We start from the raw sequence: 25637 nt of genomic DNA, 5'->3' as shown, positions 1-25637 counted from the left end.
CTCCTGCGGCTTATTAGCAGAACGACTTGTCTCCAGTGGAGCAAAAGGGAGAAGGAGACCCACATCACAGACCTTCTTTTCTCCCGCATATTGTACGGCTACTATATCCACGTCATTACATGAAAGCGGTCTGGCAATGCTTAGAAGCTTAAACTTGAAGCCATCCCCAGTGTCACGTGCCTGCCGAAGAACACTGCTCTCAAAGATATTTACGCGCACGGCTTCATGAACCTGATTTCGTAGGCTGCTGAATAGGAGAATATTGCCCAGTGGGACCTGCTGAGCTGCATGCCACAGTTGGACTTCACATTGGAGGAACTTCGTATTGCACAGAACACAGAAGTTCGCTCCTCAAATGATAGCGTCCAACCTCCATGAGCCTCTACAGTTGCACTCACAAATGACAGATTCCTGCCATGAAATGTGGCTCGACAACGTGGCAACCCTGAGCGAGCGACGCAAGCGCTTCGCTAAAGCACGTACACTACCTGCTACCACCACTATCATATACACTTATATGGCAGAGACAATAATACAAGCGAGGATGGAGTTCCCAAGCATGTGGGCTGAAGAGAGAACTTGACCCGCGTGATCTCTGTCGGGGCAGAGAACCCAGCTGCGGCTGAAATCATATATACACAGCGCTAGTCATCAAGCACCATGACAGGGTGGGCAAGAAAGTTCACCTTGTCACCGACTCGAAACAGGCCTGCCGGAACTTTACCAACGGGCGAACTGCGCTGCTGGCGGCTCAGATCCTGGGCCCAAATCTGGAAGAATACCATTAAATCACGTGGACGCCGGGCCGCCAGTACTGGAGGGGAACGAAAGGGCGAACGCCTTAGCTGGAACGTTAACCAACCTAGCGGGGAAAACCAATCGTCCCTTCAAACCCCATCCTTTACCTTCGTGCCCCTGCCATTCTATTACTGCGAACGCCTTGAGATCCAGCGGCTTAAACGCACGATTTATTCTTCTCCCTCACAAAAATCTCAGTACTGAAAACGCCGTATTCAACACACTCTTAGATTTACACAGATAGAGCAAGATGCAACCACTAACATATCCTGGCGTCTGCCCCTTGTCCGCTGACACATGTACCACACTCTTCCACATCTCGTGGAGGTGTGGGTGCAGACCCCAACACTTAAAGATGCCTAGCACATTATTTGAGTGACGGGAGGTACAGATACTCTGGCGGGACAATAAGCGTTCGTCCAGTAAGTTCATCGAGCACCCATGGCTAGTGGAGTCTTGAAATGAGGAAGCCACCCACTCGAACGAGATAAATAATCTAGTTAGTAAAAATGAGTGTTTCTCCTCCTCCTACTCCCCCTCCTTCATACAGTGGCATGGGTCGACATTACCTGTCGCATGGTGAATACGGCTACACCGCCCAACGTTGACGACATTGCCAGTGTGGAAGCAGAGCTTAAGCTCTCCTAAAAGCAGCACAGTGGGCCTTGCGAACATTTCCTCAATATGACACTAGGAACAGACTTTACCTCTTCACGGATTCATTGCGCCCCTATGAAACGTGCAGACAAGTGAGCGCAAGCCCTTCAACATACTCCACCATCGTCCGTAATTTATTAGTGGTATGTCAGAAACTTAACCTCAAACCAAACATTACTGCGACTATTTCCTTAGTGCCTGTACACGCAGGCATCGGAGGCAGTAAATGAGCCAACAGCGGGGCACGAGCAGCAGTATACAATTTAGAAACCGCGCCGAGCGCAGCTACCACCTTAGCCGGTACACACACCTGCCCGCTGGATCCGCCAACCTACAAAAAAGTTGCGAAAGACGACACCGCAAGGCCCTCCAACACCTCCGCGGTGAGCGAGAGGCACGCGCTGAGGAGCATGAGCGCCCTATCCCGCCTATGCCGAATGGGCTACCGAGGGGCACGCAGACTCAATAGTCCGCCTCCTAGCAAACAATACTGCTCTATCCCCGGCCTTAAGCCACACGTTTTTGAACAATGACCCCGCGGAATGAATGTGCCGTCGCTGCTGAAGCCCGGCGACCGCTACCCACAACGTCTGGAAATGCCAGGAATATACGGAGATACGCTGAAGTAAGTTCGCAAAATTCCCTTTCGTGATCCTCCTGGCCACGTACAGTGATTGGGTTCTTCCATCAACACGCCACAGCACGGCCGCCCCTCTGCTTTGGGCAAAGCTCGGGGAATTTGTGGCAGAAGGCCCGAGCAACACGGTTTACGGCAGCCAGCGGAGACCTCGAGCAAAGTACACATGAAGGAGTTTGAGTTAAGGAAGTTTTTTTTTCTTCAATGTACCTAAATTCAAAAAGATTGTTACTGACACGGCAATTTCCTCTTTTTTGTTGGTCTTCGAAAGCAAACAGCACAGCATGGTTTCGTCGAAATAGCAGCCCCACAGTTGGGAAAAGCCCATACGAGTCAAGCCGTTGTAATGCTTCCGGAATGCAACACGACGCTCACCGCACTGCGAAATGTCTGTTCTGATTCTGCGAAATGGCCCGGAAATGTTTCGAGCTAGTGCATGGTAGAAATAGTAGTGTGCATTTTTTTCACAGTCAACCACTGTGCACATAACACGCACAGTCTCTGATACGATGTTAAGTATATGCCGCATATATGCACTACCCTCGACCGCGTACAGCGAACGTTGGGGCGCATGCTAAATCCCGCCGCAGAATGTTTCAATTGGCTGCCATGACCCGCAAAGCGAAGCTTTTGCTCCAAGTCTGAGACTCATTCGCTAATTTCTCCTCCCAATTTATAGGAAACACTGGGCAGCGATTGCGGTCATGTCTGGTCTCTCATTGGCGTGCTGTTCGTACTCAGCGTGGCAAATGTACAACAGCGACTACTACCCTTTCCCGGTCATTCTAGGTAAAACTTACAAGTAAGTGCCGAACATGTCTTGTTTTGTGTAAACGTTCCTGAGCACAAACTCTTCGTCTTTATTGCCTCTGAACTGGAAGCCCTATGTGCCTACCGATTCAGTGATCGCTACGGTAAGGGCAGGCACACAAGTAACTTGTAAAGGGAAGTTGCGCCATCCGGGATCCTCAAGAGTTAACCGCTGTCGTATCGTTCCGCTGGACAAAGCCTAAACATGCGGGATCATAATTGAGCGAAGTCATTCAATTGGTAATGGTTGCCACGGTAAAATTTCGGTCCAGTTGGGCAGTAAGGGTCATACAGCGTGGGACGAATGAGGTACAAGAAGGGGACATTGGACCGTGCACTTCATTATTGCCTTCTTCCTCCCACTGTGTGTAGCGCTTGCTATGACACAATGGTTGTTTTCTAACAGCAGTACCGGGTACTCAAAATTCTTCTTTTAAATTTTTTTTTCACAAACCATGAGTATTTCACGCAATCTGCTTCTTCACGTTGTTTATGCAACCATGTGGGCACATAGTCCTGCTCTGGTCAATTTTGTAATTAATTAAAATCAGTAATAAACGATTTAGCCACTGCTTTTAGCGTGCATGTTTTTATTGGAAGCTTAGAGGTAACTGTATTCCTAGACTATTCCATTTGCTAAAAGTGACGTAGAACATCTGCTTATATAGATACGTGCCTTTCAAGTTCTTCTTTTAGTTCGCATAATTAAGCAAGCAAGGCCGTTAGTATCGGGGCGAAATTTCTGCCTACTGTCTCCCTTTTGTTGCGTATACAAAGAGCGTAGACCTCTAAGTAAAGCTCGCGACTGTTGCACTTTAACTTTCGACTTGGAATAAAAAAGAAACGCTACTCACTGAAGCTGCGCCACATCAGGGGGCAGTTTTGCGGAGATCAGCACCGGCTTACATGCCTAACTGCGCATGTGGAGTTGAAAATGTAGAGGTAGATATCAGGGAAAAAGGTGTTCTACGAGTACGGCCCGATTGAATTGCTTAATAACTGGCGCATGCAAGTCCTCAAGAGGCGTCCTTCTTAATTACTTCATGCAGCTTTTTTCCTTCACATAACATCTTCAATTTTCGTCCAGTGCAGTGTACATAACCGCAAATAATAACTCATCTTTCCATCGCATATAGCACACACGGGCTGTGGGAGAGCAGCAACACAGCGTACGTGCTGTCTACTCTCCCTCTGTCCGGGTGGTTTTCTGCGCTGAAAAGATGAGTCATGGTGTTACAAACCACCGACAAGCCCAGCTGTCAACGCTTATTGACACTACAGATACCATCTTCTCTTCTGGTTAGCCTACCTGTATTTCCCTCTCTCTCTCTATTCACGCTAGCTGCAGTGGCTAAAATAATCATTTATTGATTTTAATTTAATCAAAGACTGAACGTGGCTGTTACACCCATCTTGTGTTCGCCTGCTCACCTAAACGACGAGCAAATACTGCTTTTTCTACAAGTTGCAGTTTACCGTATCGATAAAACGCAACAGAAAACTTTTAATTCACACAATACATTTTTTGTAGTGTTGTGGGACATGAACGTGTAGTAAAAAATATTTTTATAACGACAACATAATTTTCTGTAGTATTACTTCGTTCTTCATCCTGGCAACAAAATTATAGAAAAATGCTGCAACACTAAAGAAAAAATGTTTCCTTACGACAAGACGACAAAACATTTTGTCGCATTCTGGCTATTAGTTTTCTCGTTTTTTTAACTGGTTTAAATGTTTTGGAATTTATAGCGTAAGCAAAATTTTGAACACGTGGTTTGTTCACTGCAACGAGCAATGATTGCCGGCCGTCCAGTGCAATCTGGTCGCGACATTACTCAAGAAATGCCAGTCTCTAAGCGATAATTTCGGCGCTGTAAGCCGGAAACTTGAAGTGTATCTCGTAGCTGCGGTTAGCAGATCTCGACCTGCAGCAATGCAGTGACATAGTTGCAGTATGATGGTAAGTAGAAATCAATTATGCTTTCCCTGTTTTGATAAGCTCCTAGCTTCCTTCGAATATAACCGAAAAGAAATGAGGAAATCTCAAAATAAATTGGTCAGCTTGCTAGAAGTGGAATTAACAACAAAACTCACTAGTGGGGAGAAATTCCGCGACCTTATATTGCCGCGTGTTGTAAACTCAGCAACGACGACGGAGTTCGCCCCCTACCAGTAATCCTTCTTGCTTTCCTGGCTCCTTGCTGCTTTCATTTCTTAAATGCGCAGCAGTACTTTCTAACCCCTGGCTGACGCACTGTCGCATTCAGTATGCCTTTCAAGGCACGTCATGTGGTAGAATAGAATATAACTTCAGAAAACAGCTCAAGTCCAGCGCAGCTGCAATGTTACGCAGTTAGATGTGTTCCCTCACCCATGGTGCTGTGCATCACGAAGCATTCGTTTTAACTCAAGCCAAACCAGAGTACGGTCACGGCCGGTGTGTCGCAAGTCGTACTGAGGGCCACTGCGCATAGACACAATGTAGATGGGATCTGGGACCGTGCCAATTTCGAGGAGCATTTCTGTCTTGTTGCATACATGAACACCGCGCATGCACTGTCGAAATAGATGTAATAATTTACGAATGCACGAAATGTGCCAATACATGAGCCAGCAGTCCTCAAGAACTGGCAAAGGCACTCTCAAAAGCTTTTCTCGGTGGCCAGTGAAAACCCGGGCATTCCATTAGATCATCACTTGCCTTTCTTAGCAACTTCCGCCGCAAGAGCAACAATTCCACCATGAGTGGGGAGAACAAGTTTACCGAATAGACGGCTTGTTTTGAAGCTTGTGTCTTCGTCTCGTCCTTTCAGGACCATTGTCGACTGCTCGTTTCGATATGATGATGCAAATTTGTTAATCTGTAATGTTCTCGAGGCGCTTGTATTTATTACAAACCTGTCCAGATAGCCGCGCCTTTCGCATGGAGTAGTATTTAGCCTCCGAAAGGGACCGGCAACTGGCTAAAAAACGTCGATACAGTATGGTCGAAATGAAACGAGCTTGCCTCCTATTTCAAGAATTGAGCATTGCAATACTGAAGAAACGTGAATTTATAATCTTAATTCTGCGTTTAAAAGCGCATAAAACAAACTGAAGTGCTACCTGACAGTGAAACCTTGTCATTATCAGTGTGTCCCACCGCATGAAGACATTTAGGTGAAAAAATTCTGATCTGTTGTTAAATGCAGTGTTTTTCTTCTTTAAAGAGATTTAGTTGTGTATTATTATTTTTTCTGCTCTCTCCAGTGCGCGCTTTGAATAAAAGAGACGCTCCCTTCTTACCGCCGACGAACTGCTTGTATTTTTTGTCAAATAATGACGCCACAGTGTTTTGCATTTCTTGGATGAAGCGGTCCACTAAAATTTTTGTCGACGAGACACACTGTCTTTTACAAAAATAACCAGGCAACGGGATTTCTTTCTTAGCCGTGTAATGGTGCACTTGTGGCACCCTTTAAAGTCTAGATTTGAGTAAGGTCAGAAGAGCCCTTAGCCTCACCTGTCGAGACCTTTCAGTTTTTAGAGATACAGTAGGAGCTCCACTATAGGCTACGCGCAAACGTAACTCTGGCGCAAACGGGGCTCTTCTCGTGGCGAGGAGCTCACCTGCTGCAGGATAAGCTCGGCGCTGCGCAGCGTTCTCAGTTTGCGAAGACTGCCGGTTGAAAACATAATTCTTTGCGTTGTCAACTGCACAGGTATGCTCACGCGATATTTCATCATTAATTCAGTTTGAGAGCTCCAGGTTGCTCTCCCCGAGCAACCTCTCGCGACCAAGCGTTCATTTAACTGCCACCTGCTACCATGGGCAGTTCGCTCACAATCCTGTGGGCAGGTTGCGACATGCGAGAGTGGGCATGTTGTGATGATGTAACAAGGTCACGTAATCTAAATGGCAGCAGCCACATTCCATCTGCATGCTCCGGCCGCTCCACCCGCGTAACTTCAAGCGGGTGCCCACGCCGATGCCGGACAACTTTTTCCGACACAGGGGTACTAACGCTCTCGCCTTAAATTCTTCTGCAGCGTTTCCAACAAAACGGTTGCACAATCGAGCACTTCTGACAATAAGTTTCCTGTTGCCACGAATAAAATTGGTGCTGTACACTGAGCGGTTGGTCCTTTTAAAAAGACCCAAATTACAGAACCAACAGCTCATTCTAATGCAAGTCAAAAATTCCTTTACTTTTCGCGTTTAATACGTGTGCTTAAAACCTTTATTACCAGTGCTACTTTATCTTGCGCAGCCTCATCCTTCAAGGCTTAGCAAGGCTTAGCAAACGGAATGTCAAACTGTTCTCTGCAGCGATCCACCAGGGAACACAGCATAAGCTCATCTCGCTGTTGCAGCTTATTTTGACTCGATCAGTAGAGATTAGTTCCGCGCCTGCAGTTATTCCCTTCGCTTTGTACAAATTATGTAAGTAGCCTCCGTGCTTTTATCAACACGTGGTGTATTGACGCGTACGAACGCTGTGCAGGGCAACGATCGACACCTTGAACGACGTCTACGTGTTGCCCACTTACCATGCGGTGTGCTACTTCTCTGGCTGCATCACGCTCCTTCTGCTGCTCAAGTACAAAGACTCGCACATATCAAATGTAAGTTTTTCTTCGTCTGCTCCAAATGGCGTCAACGAACACCCAAGAGCTGTGCTCTAAAATTTTATATCCCGTGAAGAAAAAATATATTTTTTTAAATCAGCTTTTACTTACTTTTTTGCACAAAAGGCAGATTTCCGGTCGAAACAGCTCTGAATGCCGCGTGAAAATTTCGCAGCTATTCCATACCTTTTACAGCGCTCGTTTTTGCGGTGCTACCCCGCACATACATCTAGGGACCGCCGTCAACAATGAGCGTCCGCGATCACGTGACTACCGAAGTACACACAATCAGTTCCTCACGCCTCGCGCTATTTTCGTCGTCATCAGAAGGGTCACGAGGTCAAAAAAGACTCCTCCAACTTAATGGCGCGGCATCCTATGCTCCTGCGCGGTAGCAGCCACGGAGGTTATATTAAAGCCCACAACGGTGGCGTGGCACACAGACGCCCTGGCTCGTGGATGCAGCCGAGGCGGAACGTAGTGCACTGAACGCTGCACGTATTTGGGAGGTCATAGTCGCAAACGCGCTGCACGACAAGATGCTCAAGTCAGTGCCGACACATTGCTCACACTACAAAGCACTCGTTCTCACCCTCCCAAAATGTGAACAAGCATCACACACATTCATGCGTGGCAGCCACAGTACAAGCAAATACAAGGATTGCAGAATCAATTGCGTGCCAGCTAACGCCGATGGCCTGCACTGCCACTTTCGCAAACATCCTTTAAGTTTCTTCACAAGTAGCCGCCGTGGTGGCTGAGTGGTTACGGCGCTCGGCTGCTGGCCCGAAAGACGCGGGTTCGATCCCGGCAGCGGCGGTCGAATTTCGATGGAGGCGAAATTCTAGAGGCCCGTGTACTGTGCGATGTCAGTGCACGTTAAAGAACCCCAGGTGTCGAAGTTTCTGGAGACCTTCACTACGGCGTTTCTCATAGCCTGAGTCGCTTTGGGACGTTAAACCCCCATAAACAAAACCAACCAGTTTCTGCACAAGTGTCTCCCTGGTGAAACTTTTGTGAGCCGGCGCCTTTCAGTGCGGATGGAAGCCATAATGTGAACGCAGAATTAACACAATGAAAGATTGCAAGAAAGCATGAAGAGTGTAAAAAATATATACATAAAGCTCGCGAAAGTACATCTTCTTAGTGAATGCTACCTTGTGTTTGAGAGTATCATGTGCTTGCCCGGTAAAAAAACGCGTTCGTAGGGTAAAATTTTGTTATCGGTAAAATGGTCCTGAGAAACCTGAATTCTGGCACCAGTTCTAAAAATATTGTGACCGTAACTTGAACGTGATGATTGTGTTTAATTTCATTTGCATCTGGATCCTCATCGCCTTTTTTCGATGCCTCAAAACATGTCGCACATCCGTTGTCAACGGCACCTGCAATTTGGCGCTGAGGACGATAGTATGTGGCGTGAATTGAAGGCAGAAAATCATATATCAGCGAAAATTTCTTTTAATTTGTGATCGCTACCATGTATAACACAAGGAAGTAAAAACGGAAGATCTTTTCTGCATGGTACTGAATAAATTAGGAAAGTCGACGCTCTGCTAGTAATTTTGAGCGCCAAGCATTGACAAAATACTCGTCAGGGAATTGCTGTCGCAAGCACGCTTCATATCATGTTTGCGCGGGGCATCGCGAGAGAATTGCGCCGCTGCGCTTGACGGAAACTTTATGCATGTGTGCCTACTGGAAATAAAACTCTTCTTCACGTGCGTACTGTCGCAGATGAATGCGACAGCACGAACGGGAAAAACAAACCACGCCCAGCTGGCAGAGACACACGTGCTGCGCGACTTTGGAGCGCTTTTAATGGAGTGTGCTCGTCATCCACGAATAGCTAATCGCTCAAAAAAATGCAGGGATTGTCCACAAAGAAACAATTTTTAGAGACCATGCCAAAGACGCCCACTGCAGTGCACGGATTGTATGTTTGTAGCCGTAAACATGGCAGTGTTAGAGATGGACTCCATTGGAAGCGTAACTATCGTAAGGACACGGCGCGTAACCAAAAATTCGGGAGCTATTGCACTTATCACAGAGAGCATTGGTTCGAATTGCAGAGTTGGAGGCAGCATTTATACAGTAGCGTTCTATTTGGAAAAATGCGGCAAAGATTGCGGTGTGAGAAAAAATTTCACGCTCAAAGTTAGTGCTGAGACACCACTTACGCAACAAGAAGTTTCCGCAATTTCCAATGAATTTGAGATGTGTACTCTTGATGAAAACCATTCGGCGCTAGTCGACTAGCCCTCCGGCGGCACTAGCTTGAAGTTCGAGTGCCATTATCTGTGCGGCGCAGCCCTGTTTTTTGAACAACAGCGCAGGCAAATTCAGCCATCGCGGGTCTTTAGGGTGTGTGGGGAAGGGGTGGCGAAGGAGGAACAGTTCCTGTATTATGTCTCAAAATTTGTGCTTGTCCATTGAACAGAAGCTATAGCGGGCGCCAGCAAACCAGCGGGCCGAAATCTCGAAGCTTCTTAGAACAGTCGGTGATTGGCGTTCCCTATTCCTATTGTACTGGGTCTGGCTCAGACGATTGTTGAAGTGACGGACGCAAGACAAATTCGCGCTCCGTTTTTACGTGAGAGCTTCTTTGGAGTGTGTCCCCTTAATCTGGAGCGCGAGCTAGAAGTTCCATTTACGTGTCACCGAACTGCGTGACACGGTATAACTGCTTTGAATAAAATGAAAGAAAATAGTGTGACGTAATTTAAGCTATGCAACTGGTGTTTCTGTTTTGATTTTTCGTATTTGGTCCCGCTCGCATTTTGTCGTGAAAGCTACTCACGTTCACTCCCTTGTTTAGAACTATTGGGCGGCGTGCCCCATAATGAGTTATCGACACCTACCGTTTTTCTCCCGGTTATATGCAGCTAGTGTTTAGCAAATGATGGATAATCCCACCTGGTGCCACGAGTCTCCCTGTTTCTTCATTTTCTGCCAGAGGTGCTCTGTGAGCGGCGTACAGAAATGGTGACGCGCTTTGCCTGCTGCTTGCATCGTCACAAAGACGTCTGCCACATATCTACTAGTTGACATGACAAACGGCTGCGACAAGTTCAACTTACATTGAAGTTCGTATTTGCGCGAAAGCAGCAAGGCACACCCCCATAAACGAGACCTCGTTGAACGCAAGATTCACACATCGTGCATACACTGTAGAACGCAGGTGTTCCGATTTCAAAGGCGTTTTCAGCTCTGGCTTCAGGCGCTGGTAATTTTTGCCATGGTGTAATTGAAAAAGACAGAATACAAATTTATTTTGCTACGAACAGCTGATAGACCGAACCAGAACCCAGTTTTAAGAGGAGTGTTGTTGGTGCACTCACTTTCATACAGTTAGAGAGCCATTTCAGTAAATAAGTTCTCGTTTCCCTTCTGGCCTGCCAGAGGACAGCAGCCGTGCTGTGGTGCATATCGACGGCTTGCTGCCTGGCGTGTGTGTTCAACAAGTACGATTGGAACCGCGGCGAACCCCCGGAGGGCAACTGGGCCAAAATGGCGTTCGGCTTCGGCGACAAGATCGCCTGGTCTTTCTCACTCTCCTGGAGTACCTTCGCCCTGTCGACCGGAAGAGGCGGTGAGTGCCAAGTTATTGTTGGTTCCGTAGACACTGCGCCGTCAGGCAAGGTGCAGGACAAAGTACGCAGCTGTCATATTGCGACATTAAATTCAGCTTATCTGTGAGACCGAGTAGGACACTCAGCGAAGAGGAATATATTACTTCTGGGCCAAGCTTGGCTGAGTCTTGAAGCAGCAGTCCGTATTTCTGCCGTTCAGTGCTGAATATCTTCGCTTTTGTTCCTTGATTTGTCCCAGCACATGGCATGTGGGCAGCCACCTTGTCTAAACAAACACTGGCAAAACTAGAAAAAAAAATGAAAGAGCGCGCACTCTGGAAAAAGTAAAAGTAGCATTATTAATGCTGGAAATAATAGCCCAACTAATACAGACACTATGGCGGAACTAAGGAAACCAATTAAAAAAGTACCCCGGCCCGTGCCTCTAAGTATAACGAGCTTAATCCACTGAAGTGTATATAAATAACAATTAATAAACAAAATAATTTTGCAGAGCAGAAAAAAGAAACAAGAAAGAAAAAATATTCGTCCGAGCCGAAGCCTTTGGAACGGCTGTAAGAAGAACTACTGTATGAGGAAGGTAAATAAGGATTTTTTTTTTGCTATGATGGCCTAGGTAATGAAAATTAAGACATATAATACGCATGATATAAGCCCGAACTTTGGTAAGTTCGCCCCTGGTGAGCAGATGAGGAAGAGAGAGAAAGACAAAAGGAAATTCAGGGAGGTTAACTAGGCAGCGCCCGGTATGCTACCCTACACATGGGAAGGGGAACAGAGGGAGAGATAGAAAGAGAAGAGAACAAAGGGAGATGGTCACGTTTCCACGTGTCCGTTGGCCAATACTTGCAGGGTACACAGGGCACACACTGATAATTCACAACCTTGCACTCAGTCTGAGTCCTTCAAAAACTTGAAAAGTGCCTTCAAAGCTGTCCTCTGCGATGAACGCTTACTCCAAGGACCTAGAATATTGGCTTCAGTAAGGGGCCGAGGATCTAAACAGTGGAGTGTTGCAGCCAGGAGTGCACGCTCACGCTGAAACCGAGGGCAGTTACAAAGAAGGTGTTCTATAGTTTCGTCGCACCCACAGATCTCACACGCAGGAGAGTGTGTCATTGCGATTAAGTGGGAGTGGGCATTTGTGATCACCACTTCCAGCCACAGGCGACACAACAGGGTAGCATCGCAGTGGGAGAGGCCGGATGGAGAACCGAGTTGAAGTAAGAGGTCTAGGCGGTGCAGACGGCACGTGGAGTTGCCTGGAGAAGACCATGACGCTAAAATCTCTTTTCGGCCAAGCATTCGCAGATGTCTTACTGCGTCGCCTCTTGTCAACGGTATCTGGACAACGTTGGCACTGCCGTGAGCCGCTCGAGCTGCAGAGTCAGCTGTGTCGTTACCGACAATGCCACAGTGTACCGGTATCGACTGAAAGACGATGTCATGACGCTCTTCCTGCGCCTGGTGTTGAAAATGTCTTAATTAAGCTTTGAGTTGAACGTGATCGTCATGGCGTAAAGCAGAATTAAGACATTGTGGAGCTGCTTTTCAGTCGCAGAACATGTATAGCCCATTTTTGGGGTGTTTGTGCACCGATGTACTGCACAGCCGAAAGAAGAGCGGCCAATTCTGGCCCGGTGAAGGTTGTCCGATGCGAAGTTTTCTGGATAATACTGGTCTATCTCACAGGAATGACCACGGCGTAGGTTGAGCTTGTACCTGAGTCCGAACCATCTGCATACACAAGAGTGCGGTCGCTACATGCGGCGTGGAGTAGGTAGAGTGTCAACTATTTAATGGCCGGTGTCGATAAATTCAATTTTTTCATTATGCCTGGAATTGTAAGGCGCACGCATGGCTCCCGCAGACACAACAGCGCAGAGGAAGGCCGTGCTGCCGGAGTGAACTGTGATGGAATGGACGACTGGTGGGCTGCTATAATCTTTTAAAACGCTGCGTGTGGTCTTTGATCCGCCACTGACACAAGGTGGTGCTGGGGAATCCTTGTTAGATGCCGTATGTGGATCCGCAGGATGTCAAGGGTTATATACGTCGAGAGTGGGTAGTCCTGGGCGATTGCATTGGTAGCAATTGTTGATGCGCTGCGAGGGAGACCCAGGCATGTGCGATGTGCCTGATCTTGTATAGTTTGGAGGGCACGCAAGTTCGTCTTGCATGTTCTTGAAAGCACTGGTGCACAATACCGCAAAAATCCTAAAAAGAGTGCTCTGTAGAATTGCAACATTAAGAGAATCGACAAGCCTCGTGATTTTCCGCCAAGAAATCTGAGCAGGTCTGCGATAGAGATGAGGTTTTTCTTGACAAAGCTGCAAAGCGAGCACTATGATAAATTCTGATCTATAACTATTCCTAAAAAACGATGAGATGCACGATAGACAATGGCATGGCCGTCAATAGTTAGCGGATAACGAGTCATACTTTTGCGTGTAAATGCCACTATAACGCACTTCTCGGCTGACACGCTCAGACCTCGCTCTCGGAGATAGGAGGAAGTTATGGTTGCTGCCCTCTGAAGTCTTGCTCGCACATGGAGACGCGTCACAGAGGAGGCCCAGATGCTGATGTAATCGGCATACATAGAGATATGGACGGCATTAGGTAGGTACTCCGGAAGTCTTATAAGTGTTAGATTAAACAAAGTAGGACTGAGCACTCTATCCTGGGACACGCCGGTAGGTGTAATGCACGGGTGTGGAGCCATCTTCGCACATAATAAAAAGTGTCCTTTTGTTCAGAGCTTCGGATATACCTATAGATCCGTCCACCGATTCCAATAGCTTCTAGGGCATCAAGGATGGCTTCATGGGTCAAGTTATCGTATGCACCTTTGATATCAAGAAAAACTGCCGCGCACATGCGCTTCTGGCGCTTCGGTTGCTGTACTGTGGACACAAGATCAATGACGTTGTCAATAGAGAAGCGACCCCGTCGGAAACCGCCATGGCATTAGGATACACGTTATTGTGCTCAAGGTACCATTCAAGACACGCCAGAAGCATTCTTCCCATAACTTTTCCCACACAACTGGCCAAAGCTGTTGGCCTGTATGACGACAGGTCGAGCGGGGATTTTCCTTGTTTTCGTAATGCTGTCATGCGAATATATTTCCACTGGGGAGGGACAACTCCGTCTTGCCGCGAGTGGTTGTAAAGGCTGAGTAGCTCTCTACGCGCGTCGTGGCCAAGGTGGCACACTGTAACATATGTAATGCCGTCTGGGCCTGGTGCAGACGAACGCTTTCTTTCTGCAACGGCAGCATTAGGTGAGGAAGAATTTCATTAAGGCGTTATAGCCTTCATTACAATTGTAATGTAGAAATTCAAGAAGATGGAAAGGCCTAGCAGTAATTGACAGTCGTTTGAAATTGGTGTAACGCCGATCACGGTATGGACCACAGCGGCGACACAAGTTGGCCTAGCAACAATCGGTTTCAAGGAAATGATACAAACGCTTCATGAGCAGTACTAATGTACTTGGACGGATCGCGTTAAGTTTAAGGAAAAATCGCTCAATAAAAACATCGGCGCAGAAAATGCACTCTAAGCGTATAGATACAACAAGTCGCTTCCAGCTTCCAGCAACTATCGTTTTTCTCATGAGATGACTGTCGGACGTGAAAAAAATTTGTGTGAGTATGTGTGTGTGTGCGTCTGTCTGCACGCGCGTATGTGCGCTTTTGTTTTGACTGGCTTGAGCCATTTAAACCATGGTGGAGAGATGTCCTCAATTCAGTTAAACAGGTGGAAGAAAAGCAAAAAAAAGAAGGCAAGCTTTAAAGACAACTTTCCAAGGACCGCCCAGGAAGCCTTTCTGCTTAATCGTATGGCGAGAATCGCCCGAGGAAAGTAGTGGAATCTCTTCGCCGAAAACTCGCAACAGAAACTTCTGTTTGGGAACGACGCTCGTGGAGAATAGCACACAAGTCACGAAGGAGCATGCAAACTCAAAATTATGTTCAGTTCTAATTGGATGTTTAAGATATTTTGAAGGTAACTATGGTATCGAAACAAGTCACGGTTCTAGTTTTATCTCCGAAAACGCATTGCTTACCTCATGAAACCTGCCAACTCGAAAATGTTGTAAATGCTACGGTAAAAGGAAATAAGCACTAAAATTTAGCGACAGAAACAATGTTTTATTTTCCCATCAGTCGCCTTTCCTGATCCTGTAATCTCCTGATTCAGAAGACAATGTTTAAAAAAAACAAGCTTGCGAAGTGGAAGGCCGGGCCAACAGTAAGGGCACTGTTGGCTTCGTCTTTCTGAAAAGGTACTAACCGTATGGCTCATGACTCCTCCCGGACTTGCTAGGCTCAGAGAGTCACGGCTGTACCTCCGCATTTATTGGGAATGAGGAAGGAAACTGAGTGGAGGCCATGTCTGCTCTGCTGGAATCTCTTTCACACTCAGATCTGCTCTCCTTAAACTGCAGAATTCCCAGCAGAATGCTTGAAACCTCATCGTTCTTAAAAATGCCATCAACATGCTGACAGATGCAGACACAGCACTGCTCGTACATACACCCCAGCTTGTGATAATTACCGCTGGCAGTTCTCCCACATTCTCGACAGACACGTTCTTTCTAAGGTAAACAAAACTATGGCCGCTTGGCATTTCTCAGGCGGAAGGCTGATGTTTTTAAACGTTTAAAACCATGTTTGCGTAAACAGGGCGTAAAGTAAATATTGTACATTTGTAATCGTCGTATGGTAGGTGACTTGTTGTGAATCGTAATAATTTGACACTTGAAATTAAAATGAGAAACTTGTCAGCCATCTGTCGAGATACCATCCAAGAACGCGACTATCGCGCCATCTTTAGTGGCTATAAGCTTGCGCTGAAGTTCGTCGCTTTCAACTTTGTTCCTTCTGTAATGGACGACGCGGCACTGAACGAAGATTCCATCGTCCAGTAACGACAAAGTGTTGCCGCAATTCGCACGAATAGACAGGGCACCAAAAGCAGTAATACACGAGACGAAGTTGCCCCGACCATCGTGTGTATTAATTTATGGAGCATTCGAATCGCCGATCCTGAGCAGCTTTTCTTGCCCCGCGAAACTGAAAAGCACGTTTCAAAGGGTGATTTGGATTCAGATCCTGATGTCTGATTGGATCGTGACAGTATGGTTACCTGACTCCCTAGACAACTTAATCTTTCGCGGATTCGGACAGCTGCTCCGGATTGCCGATTAGAATACGCCATGATTGCTTCGTGTGGCCACTAAGTTTGGCGCAACGCTCACTCGCATTATCAGCTTTTATGTCTCACCACTTGCGGTATTTCTTGGCACCGTGGCGATGACCGCCGATTGAGCCAGGGCACATAGCAGAATGCGTTCAAATAAGCGAAGGTTGTACGCCGCGCCGACACATATATCACCGGTAAGAAAATAAAAGCTCAAGTTTTCAGTGCTGCGATAGTGTTCGTGGTATTTTCGCAATGGGCCATTGTAAACACACCGTGTTCAAGGCACGTGAAAAAGAAGCAATATAGAAAATCCATGCTGCTCAGATGCTGCTGTGACTGCTGCGCTGCGAAGGTTGAGGAAAATTTCTCACGGCACCGCAGCAGCGTTAAAGGAAATCCCAGTCGGGCTCGTTAATCCAACGAGCCATTTAGTATGGAAGTGTTGTTAACTTGAAATTGGATAATACGTAGATATGCAAATTCCACATAGCTGGCGATAAGCTCGAGTGTATTAGATTTACTGCGGAAAAGGATGTAAACTACTAAATCATTAAGGAAAATTACGATAACGCTGCTCACATGCAGGATAGGAATGAAAGCAATAAAATTGGTTTGGAATATGGGGGTTTATTGTCACAAAGCAACTCACGCTATGAGGAATGCAGCAGTGAAGGGCTCCGGAAATTTCGACCACCTGGGGTTTTTTAACGTGCACAGACATCGCACAGTACACGGGCCTCTAGATTCAACCACCGCGGCCTGGATCGAACCCGCGTCTTTAGTGTAAGCAGCCGAGCGCGATAACCACTGAGCCACCGTGGCGGCCCCACAAGAAAATTAACGATGGAGGCTCGAATCGAAAGCAATGAGAAATTAGTAGAACTTCAGAATGAGTTCAGATGGACTAAAACAGGGTTGTCCGTCATCACTACGACTGATCACGTTTTATCTAGTAAGAATTGAATAAATGCTCCAAGAAAGTAAGTTAGGAAATACTCAAAATTCACGTAACAGTGGGCAGTAGTTGCCGAGTAGTTGTCGGCCGACTGCGGGCCGAAGGCAATCCGAAAAGACCTTCCAAATAGGCTTTGTAAAGTCGAATGGAACGCGCTCAGTCGAATTGCGAAGTCAGTCTTTCGCCGCTCCGTTTCGCTGGGCGTTCCTTCTTCATCTTCGTCCAAAGGCACTTTCCTTTTTGTTTTAGCAGCCCTAAATATTGCTAAGAGATGTAAGCGAGTTAGCTGTTGGAATAATGGAACCAATTCGAGAATCCCTATTTTGTAGCATTTGTTGCTGGTCTTTAATTCTAGTGCGCATTATTGGGACAATTTCGTTATTCATTAGTCTATAACATTTTTTGCTCTTAACTTCGTTGCACAGCACTCTAATTTTGGTGATAGTTGGCATGCAATAAATGAATAAATGATAGAAGCCGGAAAGAACTGTCAGTTTAATTTATACCTGCTCAAATGACTTGAGCTCCTTCTCAGACGGTCTCGAAAAACCGGTAGGCGATAAGGTATTTGGATTACTCAGCCCATTTGTAAACATCGACTTGCACTCGACGATGAAAAAAAAACAGGTCGAACAAGCTAGGCAGACAACTTTATCACCGACAAACTTTTCAAAGTCTTGCAACTTAAGTGCATAGAGACGATCGGTATCAAGTATCGGCCAAAATAACGCATTCAAGGCTGTACACACCCACAATCGGCAATCAGCACGTCTTTGTTTAAGAATGCAATGCGAGGGAAGGCTTATATTTTGATTTTCTGAAGCATAGAAATAAATTTTGGAAATAGACGCGCCGCAGTGGCTTAGTGGCTATGACATTCGGATGTATGCCACAACCAACGTCGCCGGGTCAAATCTCGGCCACGGCGGCCGCATTTGCATGAAGGCAAAATGACAAAATGCCTGCGGGCTGTTCGATGTCGCTGCGCGGTAAGTAAGCCCAAGTGGCAGAAATAAAACCGGAGCCATACCTACGTCGCCTTTCATAGTCATTTCACAACTTTGGGACGTTAAGAAAACATATTTTACCATACGAAGATACGTTTGCCTTAATTTTCTTTAAGGGGTTTAGTATCCTCTAACTGTGTGCTCACCTTGTTGAGTAAGCTAGTGTGCAAAAATGGCTTTAGTGTACTGCTCACTGTTCGTTCTGAAAAAGATAATGAGTGAAAATATACTTTTGGAGACTGTACACCGACAGCGTGCGTGTTTACCGGAAAAGGCCAAGAGGGAAGGGAGTTGAAACGTGAATTAATGTTGAAACCACTGAAAAAAAGTTTAAGGAAACGAAACGACACAGCACACTGATTGTTGTTTTTTTCTTTTTTAATATATGTTTTATATTCTGCAAATGACCTTTAGTCTCTTTTTCTTTCTCGTTCCACTCGCCTTTTCACCCACTTGCTGATTGATCATTTCTGGTTCCAGCGTGCGCTAGCGGTTCTCTAAGTTTCACAGCGTTTCAATAAACGCTTCAGCTGCTTGTACCGCTTTACTGTGTCCTATCTGTCTGCTCGACAGTGTCGTTGCGGTTTTTAGCCTTAAAGCATGATGGAAAATCGAGCCGTGTCCGCCCCAGGCTCTCGTGAATATCTCACAATCCTGGCGCGTTTGCACGGGGCTTTCGAATTGCTTAAATGAAGTGCGCGAATTTTAAAAGATGTTTTAATCGTAGTAGTTTTTCTTGTGATCCAGGATTTGACGGCGAGGAACGAAGTTCTTTTCGCCCCGCATTTAGCGCTGTTGCCTGAAAAAAAGAAGTTCCTTGAAGTGGTCATAACTTCCAAACTGGGTATGATTTATGGCCAGATTGTTTTGCTGGTGCCCTAATATGGGCCATAATGCATTGCATGATTCTTCATTATGTGCATCGCAATTCAGTTGCTTAATGAAGGCTTCGCTGGAAGTGCTTGATTTTGCTCCAGTGAGACGGGTTCTGCTAAAAGTTTGCCGTCTAACCGTCTAACGCCCGTCGTATAACGTGCGATATAGACCGAACAATTGGTGATAGTTTTATTTTATGCTCTCAAGAAATTCAGATCCTCACAGCGAGGCACAAAGCGCATCTTCCGACACATTTATCAAAGCAGAGGCAAAGTGTCAGTCACATATTTAGGGAAAGCTCTAAGAAGACCTGCTATAACATCACTTGCTGTAAAAGATCACTGTTCCGTCTAGCCAGTTTAAAACTGCAACTGATGTTTTGCTCCATCTACAGGCATAATAATGAACATTAATTTTTCTGGTAGTGTATAGTATGTTCCTGAGTACATATGTGATGTGTTGGTAATTTCAAACGCCCACAAAAAGCTTGATTTTCAATAATAATTACAGAGTAATCCTTCTACTGTCCTGTCGCTGTTCAGTCGCCTCTATATACCCTCTTTTAGGACCCAATACTCTCCTGGCACACCTGGCTAGCTTCTCGAAAAGAGGACCCGCTTGGCCTGATGTCTAAAGCGAAACAAATTTTGAGTTCAATATTTCTGTCCTGAATGAAAGTGTTTTATTACTCCTAGTAGTAGTAGTAGTACAATGTTAAAACTATTATTATTTCTCAAAGTAAGTCAACCATTTTCTATATTTCCGCAATGTGAGATTCCTAGCATAGAAATTAGGAATGTTCAAATCGTTTATTCGATATTATTGCCTGGGCATTACACAGCTAAAAGCATAAAGTAACGCTTCTGTCTAGTTTAGAAAGAATGCATTTTTCAAGTATGGCTCAAAGTAAAGGAAACAAGACATTTTATATTCGTCTATTGAAGGCTTCGATCTATTGTAGAGTCAAATTGTCTTTTCTGGACTTTTAGTGGCGTCATTCTCACGTGCAAAATATCTTACGCAGCACGTCCTTGAGCACCGTGCGTGAAGCTGAGTAGTCTATGGAGTGGCTTACGGACGATGTAGCATTTTATTTTTGGGAAAATAGCGCAAAAGACGAGGACAAGGAAAAAAACAACAGGACCAGCGCTATGCTGTTGTTTTTGCTCAAGGTCTGCAATTCACCACAGAGGTCACGGCCGATAACAAGCTGCAGTTTTTAGACTTGTGACTGCAAGTTCAGACGGGACATGTTTGTTGGGAATACTTGCCAAGGACTGGCAAGCCGTTGTTGAAATACAAGTCGCATCATTCTAAAACAGTAAAAACCGGAACTGTTGGTTCTTCGTTGTTTTCTGCTTCGTCGAAATCTTGTGACCATTTGATTAATAACAGTTTCAACGAAGAGGCTAAAAGATTAAGAGAAGCAGGTTAACCGAATGATGCCATTTTATGGGGTGCACAAGGTTGCTAAAAAACTTAAGGCTTCGTCTGCTGTTCCTGGGTCAGACAAAGTGAAGGAAAGGAATAAGGTTGCAGTTCTCTCGTACGTACACCACCTTTGAAATAACCTGGAAAAGGTGTCGAACAGGTATACATAAAATAGGGGTTGTCTTTTCAGTTCCTAAAAAACTTAAAAGGTCGTGAGCTATGGTGGAAAGAAAGGCTAAAAAAGAAAATGAATCCCAAAGTGCCTGTGGAACTAAATATAAAACTAAGTGTAGCGCTGGTACTGTTGTTTTTTTCCTTGTTGTCCTCTTATTTTGGGCTATTTTTTCAGAAGTATGTATAACCAAGTCGCCCGTCTCGCCATCGTGTTGAATAGCATTTTATTTGCCGTTATGAACTTAACGATGTGTAAAGTACGATTGGCATTCTAAGCTTTTCACCGTTATTCGGATCCCAAGCTAAAAATGCAAAACGGAGATACTGCGCTCCCTTAAGAGACGTTGAAGTTTTTATAACGTGTCCTGCTATGCTCTTGTATTATTCCTTCCAAAGACCAGAACTTGCATACGATGTGCTCCTGCTATGTTCCGCGACACGGCCCTTATTTTTTTAGGAAAATTTCAACGGGGTGATTTCTGATGTTAGAAGCGAGAGCAATGTCTCATGGTCTTCCCCAGAAAACGTGAATATTTCTCTGTTCTCATGGTTACAAGAAAACGTACTCGCACCAGCACGTTCGTAGTCATCCGTTCTGGAGAGAACGGGGCCATTTCCAATAAGCCTCGTTTTGTTGGAAAAGTTTCGTGGCCAAATATTTTTTCGCCACCTTGATGCAGACTTCAGCTCGCACCCTGGAATATCAGATGGCTGCGTCGTAACCACTATCTGTGATCAACCTTCCTCAGACCAATAAAGTGACGAGCACCACCCATTTCTCCCCTTCGCACGGCTGTTGCAGACACGCGCTTGTATACCTCATTAGTTGCGTGGATGCAATACTATACTGATTAAAATCGCAGTGGTGCTAGGTAAACTGGAACGAAGGGTTGACCGCCCGGGCGACTACGTAGAATGGGTTAACTGAAGTTAAAACCAGAGCAGCAGGATTTCTGTCAAAGAAAGTTTTACCGAGGACTCCAGTGTCTTGGCTTATCACCGCCACATATAAAATTATATATTTTGAGCTCGAAACAGCTCTCTTGAGGTCTATAACGAACTCCGCAAACCACGTCAGTTTCGCGATTTTCGCGGGTGGCTTACAATTTCTTAAACTTTGGACCCGCGAAAAATTTGGGTCTTCGTGCAAAGGCATGTGGAACTGTTAAGTTTCCTTTCATTCCAATTCATCTACTTTAAAAACACATTTGGAGGTTCCCACGCTACGGCACTATAGTCCCTGTCATTTCTGTTACATTTAATTAAAATATATTGCATTGTATTGTATTACTTCTCCTATCATTGCGTTAATTCTGTTCTCCACCCCAACCCTCCGCCCCATCTTTGTGTCGTCCCAGTAGGGGCCTTTAAATGTAAATGAAATGGTACACAGATGCCTGTAAATTAAAATTCCGAGCAAAGGATACAACCGCCGACTATCTTAGTGCTTTGTTCACGCGCTTATGCCATGCCAACGAAAACATGGCCTATTTTAACCGCGCCTTCAGGAAATTCAAAGTCTGCGCACACCTTACCTCAGCTAGTTCTGTCCCTTTTTTCCCTGTTCTCCCGCACATACAGCATATATCGCCGACACTGCAATAATACTCGGCGTATTGATTGAACGAAGGCGCGCAACATGTATCACTAGTTCCTGGTCATCTTCTGCACGAGCAGTGACCGGTTCGAGCAATGTAATACCATGAGGACGCGTAATCTTGTTTTCCATAAACAGAATTTTCATTTACGGTCTTTGGCGCTGCAGCAGCAAAGCACTTGCCGCTATTTCCTATACTTTAGCAACTTCTATATTCGCCCTGTAGTCGGGTGCTTGGGAAACCATGATACGTTCCCATTGCGTGGTGCTGGAGCATTTGACTAAATTCAGCTGCTGAGGTGCTAACGCTAGAACGAAGGCTACAGAACGTTCTGCCAATGTGCGCCTCGCCCTCGGGATAATTTAAGAGCGCATATTTCAGGGAGTGTGCCATTCAGTTCATTGCTAAGTTGCGCGTTAGATGAGCAAATATGGACAGCGTTTGGTGGGGCGCTCTATTTGCTCTTCCCCGATGGTGACGCGTAATCAGAATGAATGCTTGAAATGGTAAATACCTTTGAGTAAGGCTGCATTTACTAGTAAAGCGTATGAGAGGAGGAAGAAGGGAACACAAAATAAGGAACGCATCGAGCAAAAGAAAACTGCCTCCGCGTCCAAGTCGGCACGACAAGAATTGAGCGCTTTTCAAATATGAGCGCTGACTCTTTCGTGCCAGCTTTTCTATTGTTCTGCTTTTAATTATGAGCAAACCTTTGTGATTCCTGTAGCCATATTCATTTATTATAACGTTCTATCCTGCAGCACTACAGGCGCCTTTGGATTGTACGCTGACGCTTTCTATGAACCTTATCCGGTGCCTTAACCCATATATGCGTAGCGTCCTACATGTAAGACACCTCTTTTTTTTTAGCGCTGAAACTGTAAAAGCTTGTTGTGTAAAAGCTTTCGACCGATAGGGTAGGTTCATGAGGCTCCACACTTTTCCTGTGCAAGGTTTGTGCTGTATTCACTCAGGTTTCTGCAGTATGCGCGTTCAGAGAGACGGCCAGTATTCTCTGGACGCCATTTTTCAGATTCGTCTCCATCGACTACATTGTGCCTCTCGAAGAAAACCAGTTAAATTTTCCACGTTGTCATAAGCAAACATCTCATCGTGGTCAAAAATTGGATTTTCAAGTCTATGTCTAATATTTAAAGCTTTACCACACGTAACAGGTAGCGAATCTGCCTAGTATCTTACATTGTAGGACAGATGAAAAGCCAGTGTTGCGAAAAATATTGAAGCCAATAAATGGATGATCCTGAATTCTGAACTAATAAAACAATCTGTATCGAACAATATTTGATTTTGTTTTCAGGTTTCTGATGTTTCATCATATATGCATTAAACCTCGGCTTTGTTATGGGTAATCACTGAAGACAGTCATGATGGGTAGTGTTCATTATGAATATGATGGTGATGGTCACAGCGTACATACACGTGCATGTGAATTAAGACTAGCGTAAAAATGTGGTGGATTGAAAAGCAGATAAAGGAGTGAATGCGCATGAAGAATCTTGGAATCCAAGTACAGAATTACCAACACCAATCGCTGAGCACTGCGGCGCTTAGACATTGCGGAGCAGCGACTTCACACCTTAATGCAGGATATCCTCACGGTCTTGCTACTCGATTTCGAAATGTTTAAAAATGATTTCAAAGCTTAATTCGAGTGAGACATTATGCACAACAGTACAGGTAACCCTCACTAATTTGCAAGCGAAAAGCGCTTTTAGGAATTGAACACAGTGCCACTTAAGACGTCATTCCCGTGAAAATACGGCGATTTTTGTCTAAAAATAACAATTAAAAAATACTAGTATCATGTTCAACAATACTATCGTCGAACACAGACACGAAATTTCTCTCAATTGCGATAAATACACAAGTGACCAAAAAATGAGCAGAACTGAGCTACTTTCACGGCGATAACAAATTTGAATAGGGGCATTTCACAGCTTTGCAGCGCTGCAGGTTGGTAGAGAAAGCTTCTCTTTTTTTCAGATGCGTCCTCCGGCAGTTTCGTAGCTCACAGAAGGAATTTTATACTACCGTTTTCGTCTCGCCAGATCGGAGGATTGGCCAAGTCGCCGCAGTGGGTATCCGCCGTTTCCTCTTGAGGACAACAGCCTGCATTGCCATAGCCACTTCAAATAACTTGGAACGCTTGTTTTTTTCGTTCATCATTTTCATGCAACCTCACTGCTTTTGCACGACATTCTTGGACTGATGCTCGTCGCGTCAAGAGTAAATTTGGTATGGATTTGCGGAACTGCGTGCAGAATGCAGCTATGCTACTTTTACTGCAATTTATTATTCGCGAATTTCAGGGATTCAAATTACTGACAACCATTGTAGTCTCACCAAAAAAGACATTCTAAAGAGTATTATTTTGAAAAATTTAGAAACATTTTACATGGCCCACTTTTTTCTCACTGCATAAAGGAAAACACAGTGAGCAAAATGGCATGTTTTTCAGTGCTGTCCTATGGGTATACTTTCGACAAAGAGGTGCACAAGAACATCTCCATATTTTAAAAGCTTCACTTACATAAATGGAATCAGACTTATACGTAACGCGTTAGCGGTAACTGATTATTTTACATCAGTTACAGTTTCTTATGACTTTGCATCTAATCGATTACCTTTAATGAAACGGCAACGCTGTGGGTAATTCAGTTAATTTTTCTCCGATTTATTATTGGTAATCAGCCACTTTTTTTTCAAAAACTAGTTGTAGCCTACGATACAGCTTTAAGAAGTTCAACCTGACGGGAAACACTAGTTTTAGCGAGGAGGTTTTATTCGCGACAAAGCGTGAACGAAACGGATGCGAAGAATCTTCGCGCGCGATCATGTCCGGACCAGAACCGGGTCACCGTGGTCTTCTACAGCGGTTCTATATATAAAAAAAGAATACCTGATTCGGCGGCTTCCACACAGAGCCTGGAGGCGGGGATATAGCTCAAGAAGACGCGCAAAGCAACGATTCTTTTGAAACCAGCAATACTGCTAGAGTGTTTTGTATTATTAGAAGACGAAGTGTTTTGACCACGTGGACACTTCTGTCGTGAAAAAAATTAGAGCGCAACAAAGACCAGAACGAAAACAAACGAACACGGCCTATTTACGTGTTTTTTCAGTCTTGCCTTTCTTGCACTTGTTTTTTTCAGTATTTACAAGTAACTGAACTGAAGTTTTACACGGTTTTTTTTTAAGGTTCTACTGTAGAAGCGCCTAACAATGCAATCAAGAAATCAGAAGAACAGAAATGTCC

At 45.2% G+C, this 25637-nt stretch overlaps 1 protein-coding gene across 1 annotated transcript in view; it reads left to right on the top strand.

Annotated features, from left to right (window-relative positions):
• The window catches only part of LOC144101020 (nose resistant to fluoxetine protein 6-like), a 36729-nt gene that overhangs the window by 1630 nt on the left and 9462 nt on the right, over positions 1-25637 (top strand). The window contains exons 3-5 of the mRNA XM_077634010.1: positions 2772-2894; positions 7390-7510; positions 10916-11105. Coding sequence (XP_077490136.1) covers positions 2772-2894; positions 7390-7510; positions 10916-11105 — 434 coding nt within the window. The remainder of the gene's footprint in view (positions 1-2771; positions 2895-7389; positions 7511-10915; positions 11106-25637) is intronic.

Source organism: Amblyomma americanum, chromosome 1 (assembly GCF_052857255.1).
Source record: "Amblyomma americanum isolate KBUSLIRL-KWMA chromosome 1, ASM5285725v1, whole genome shotgun sequence".
Taxonomy (NCBI): domain Eukaryota; kingdom Metazoa; phylum Arthropoda; class Arachnida; order Ixodida; family Ixodidae; genus Amblyomma; species Amblyomma americanum.
This window is presented reverse-complemented; position numbering and strand designations above follow the sequence as displayed.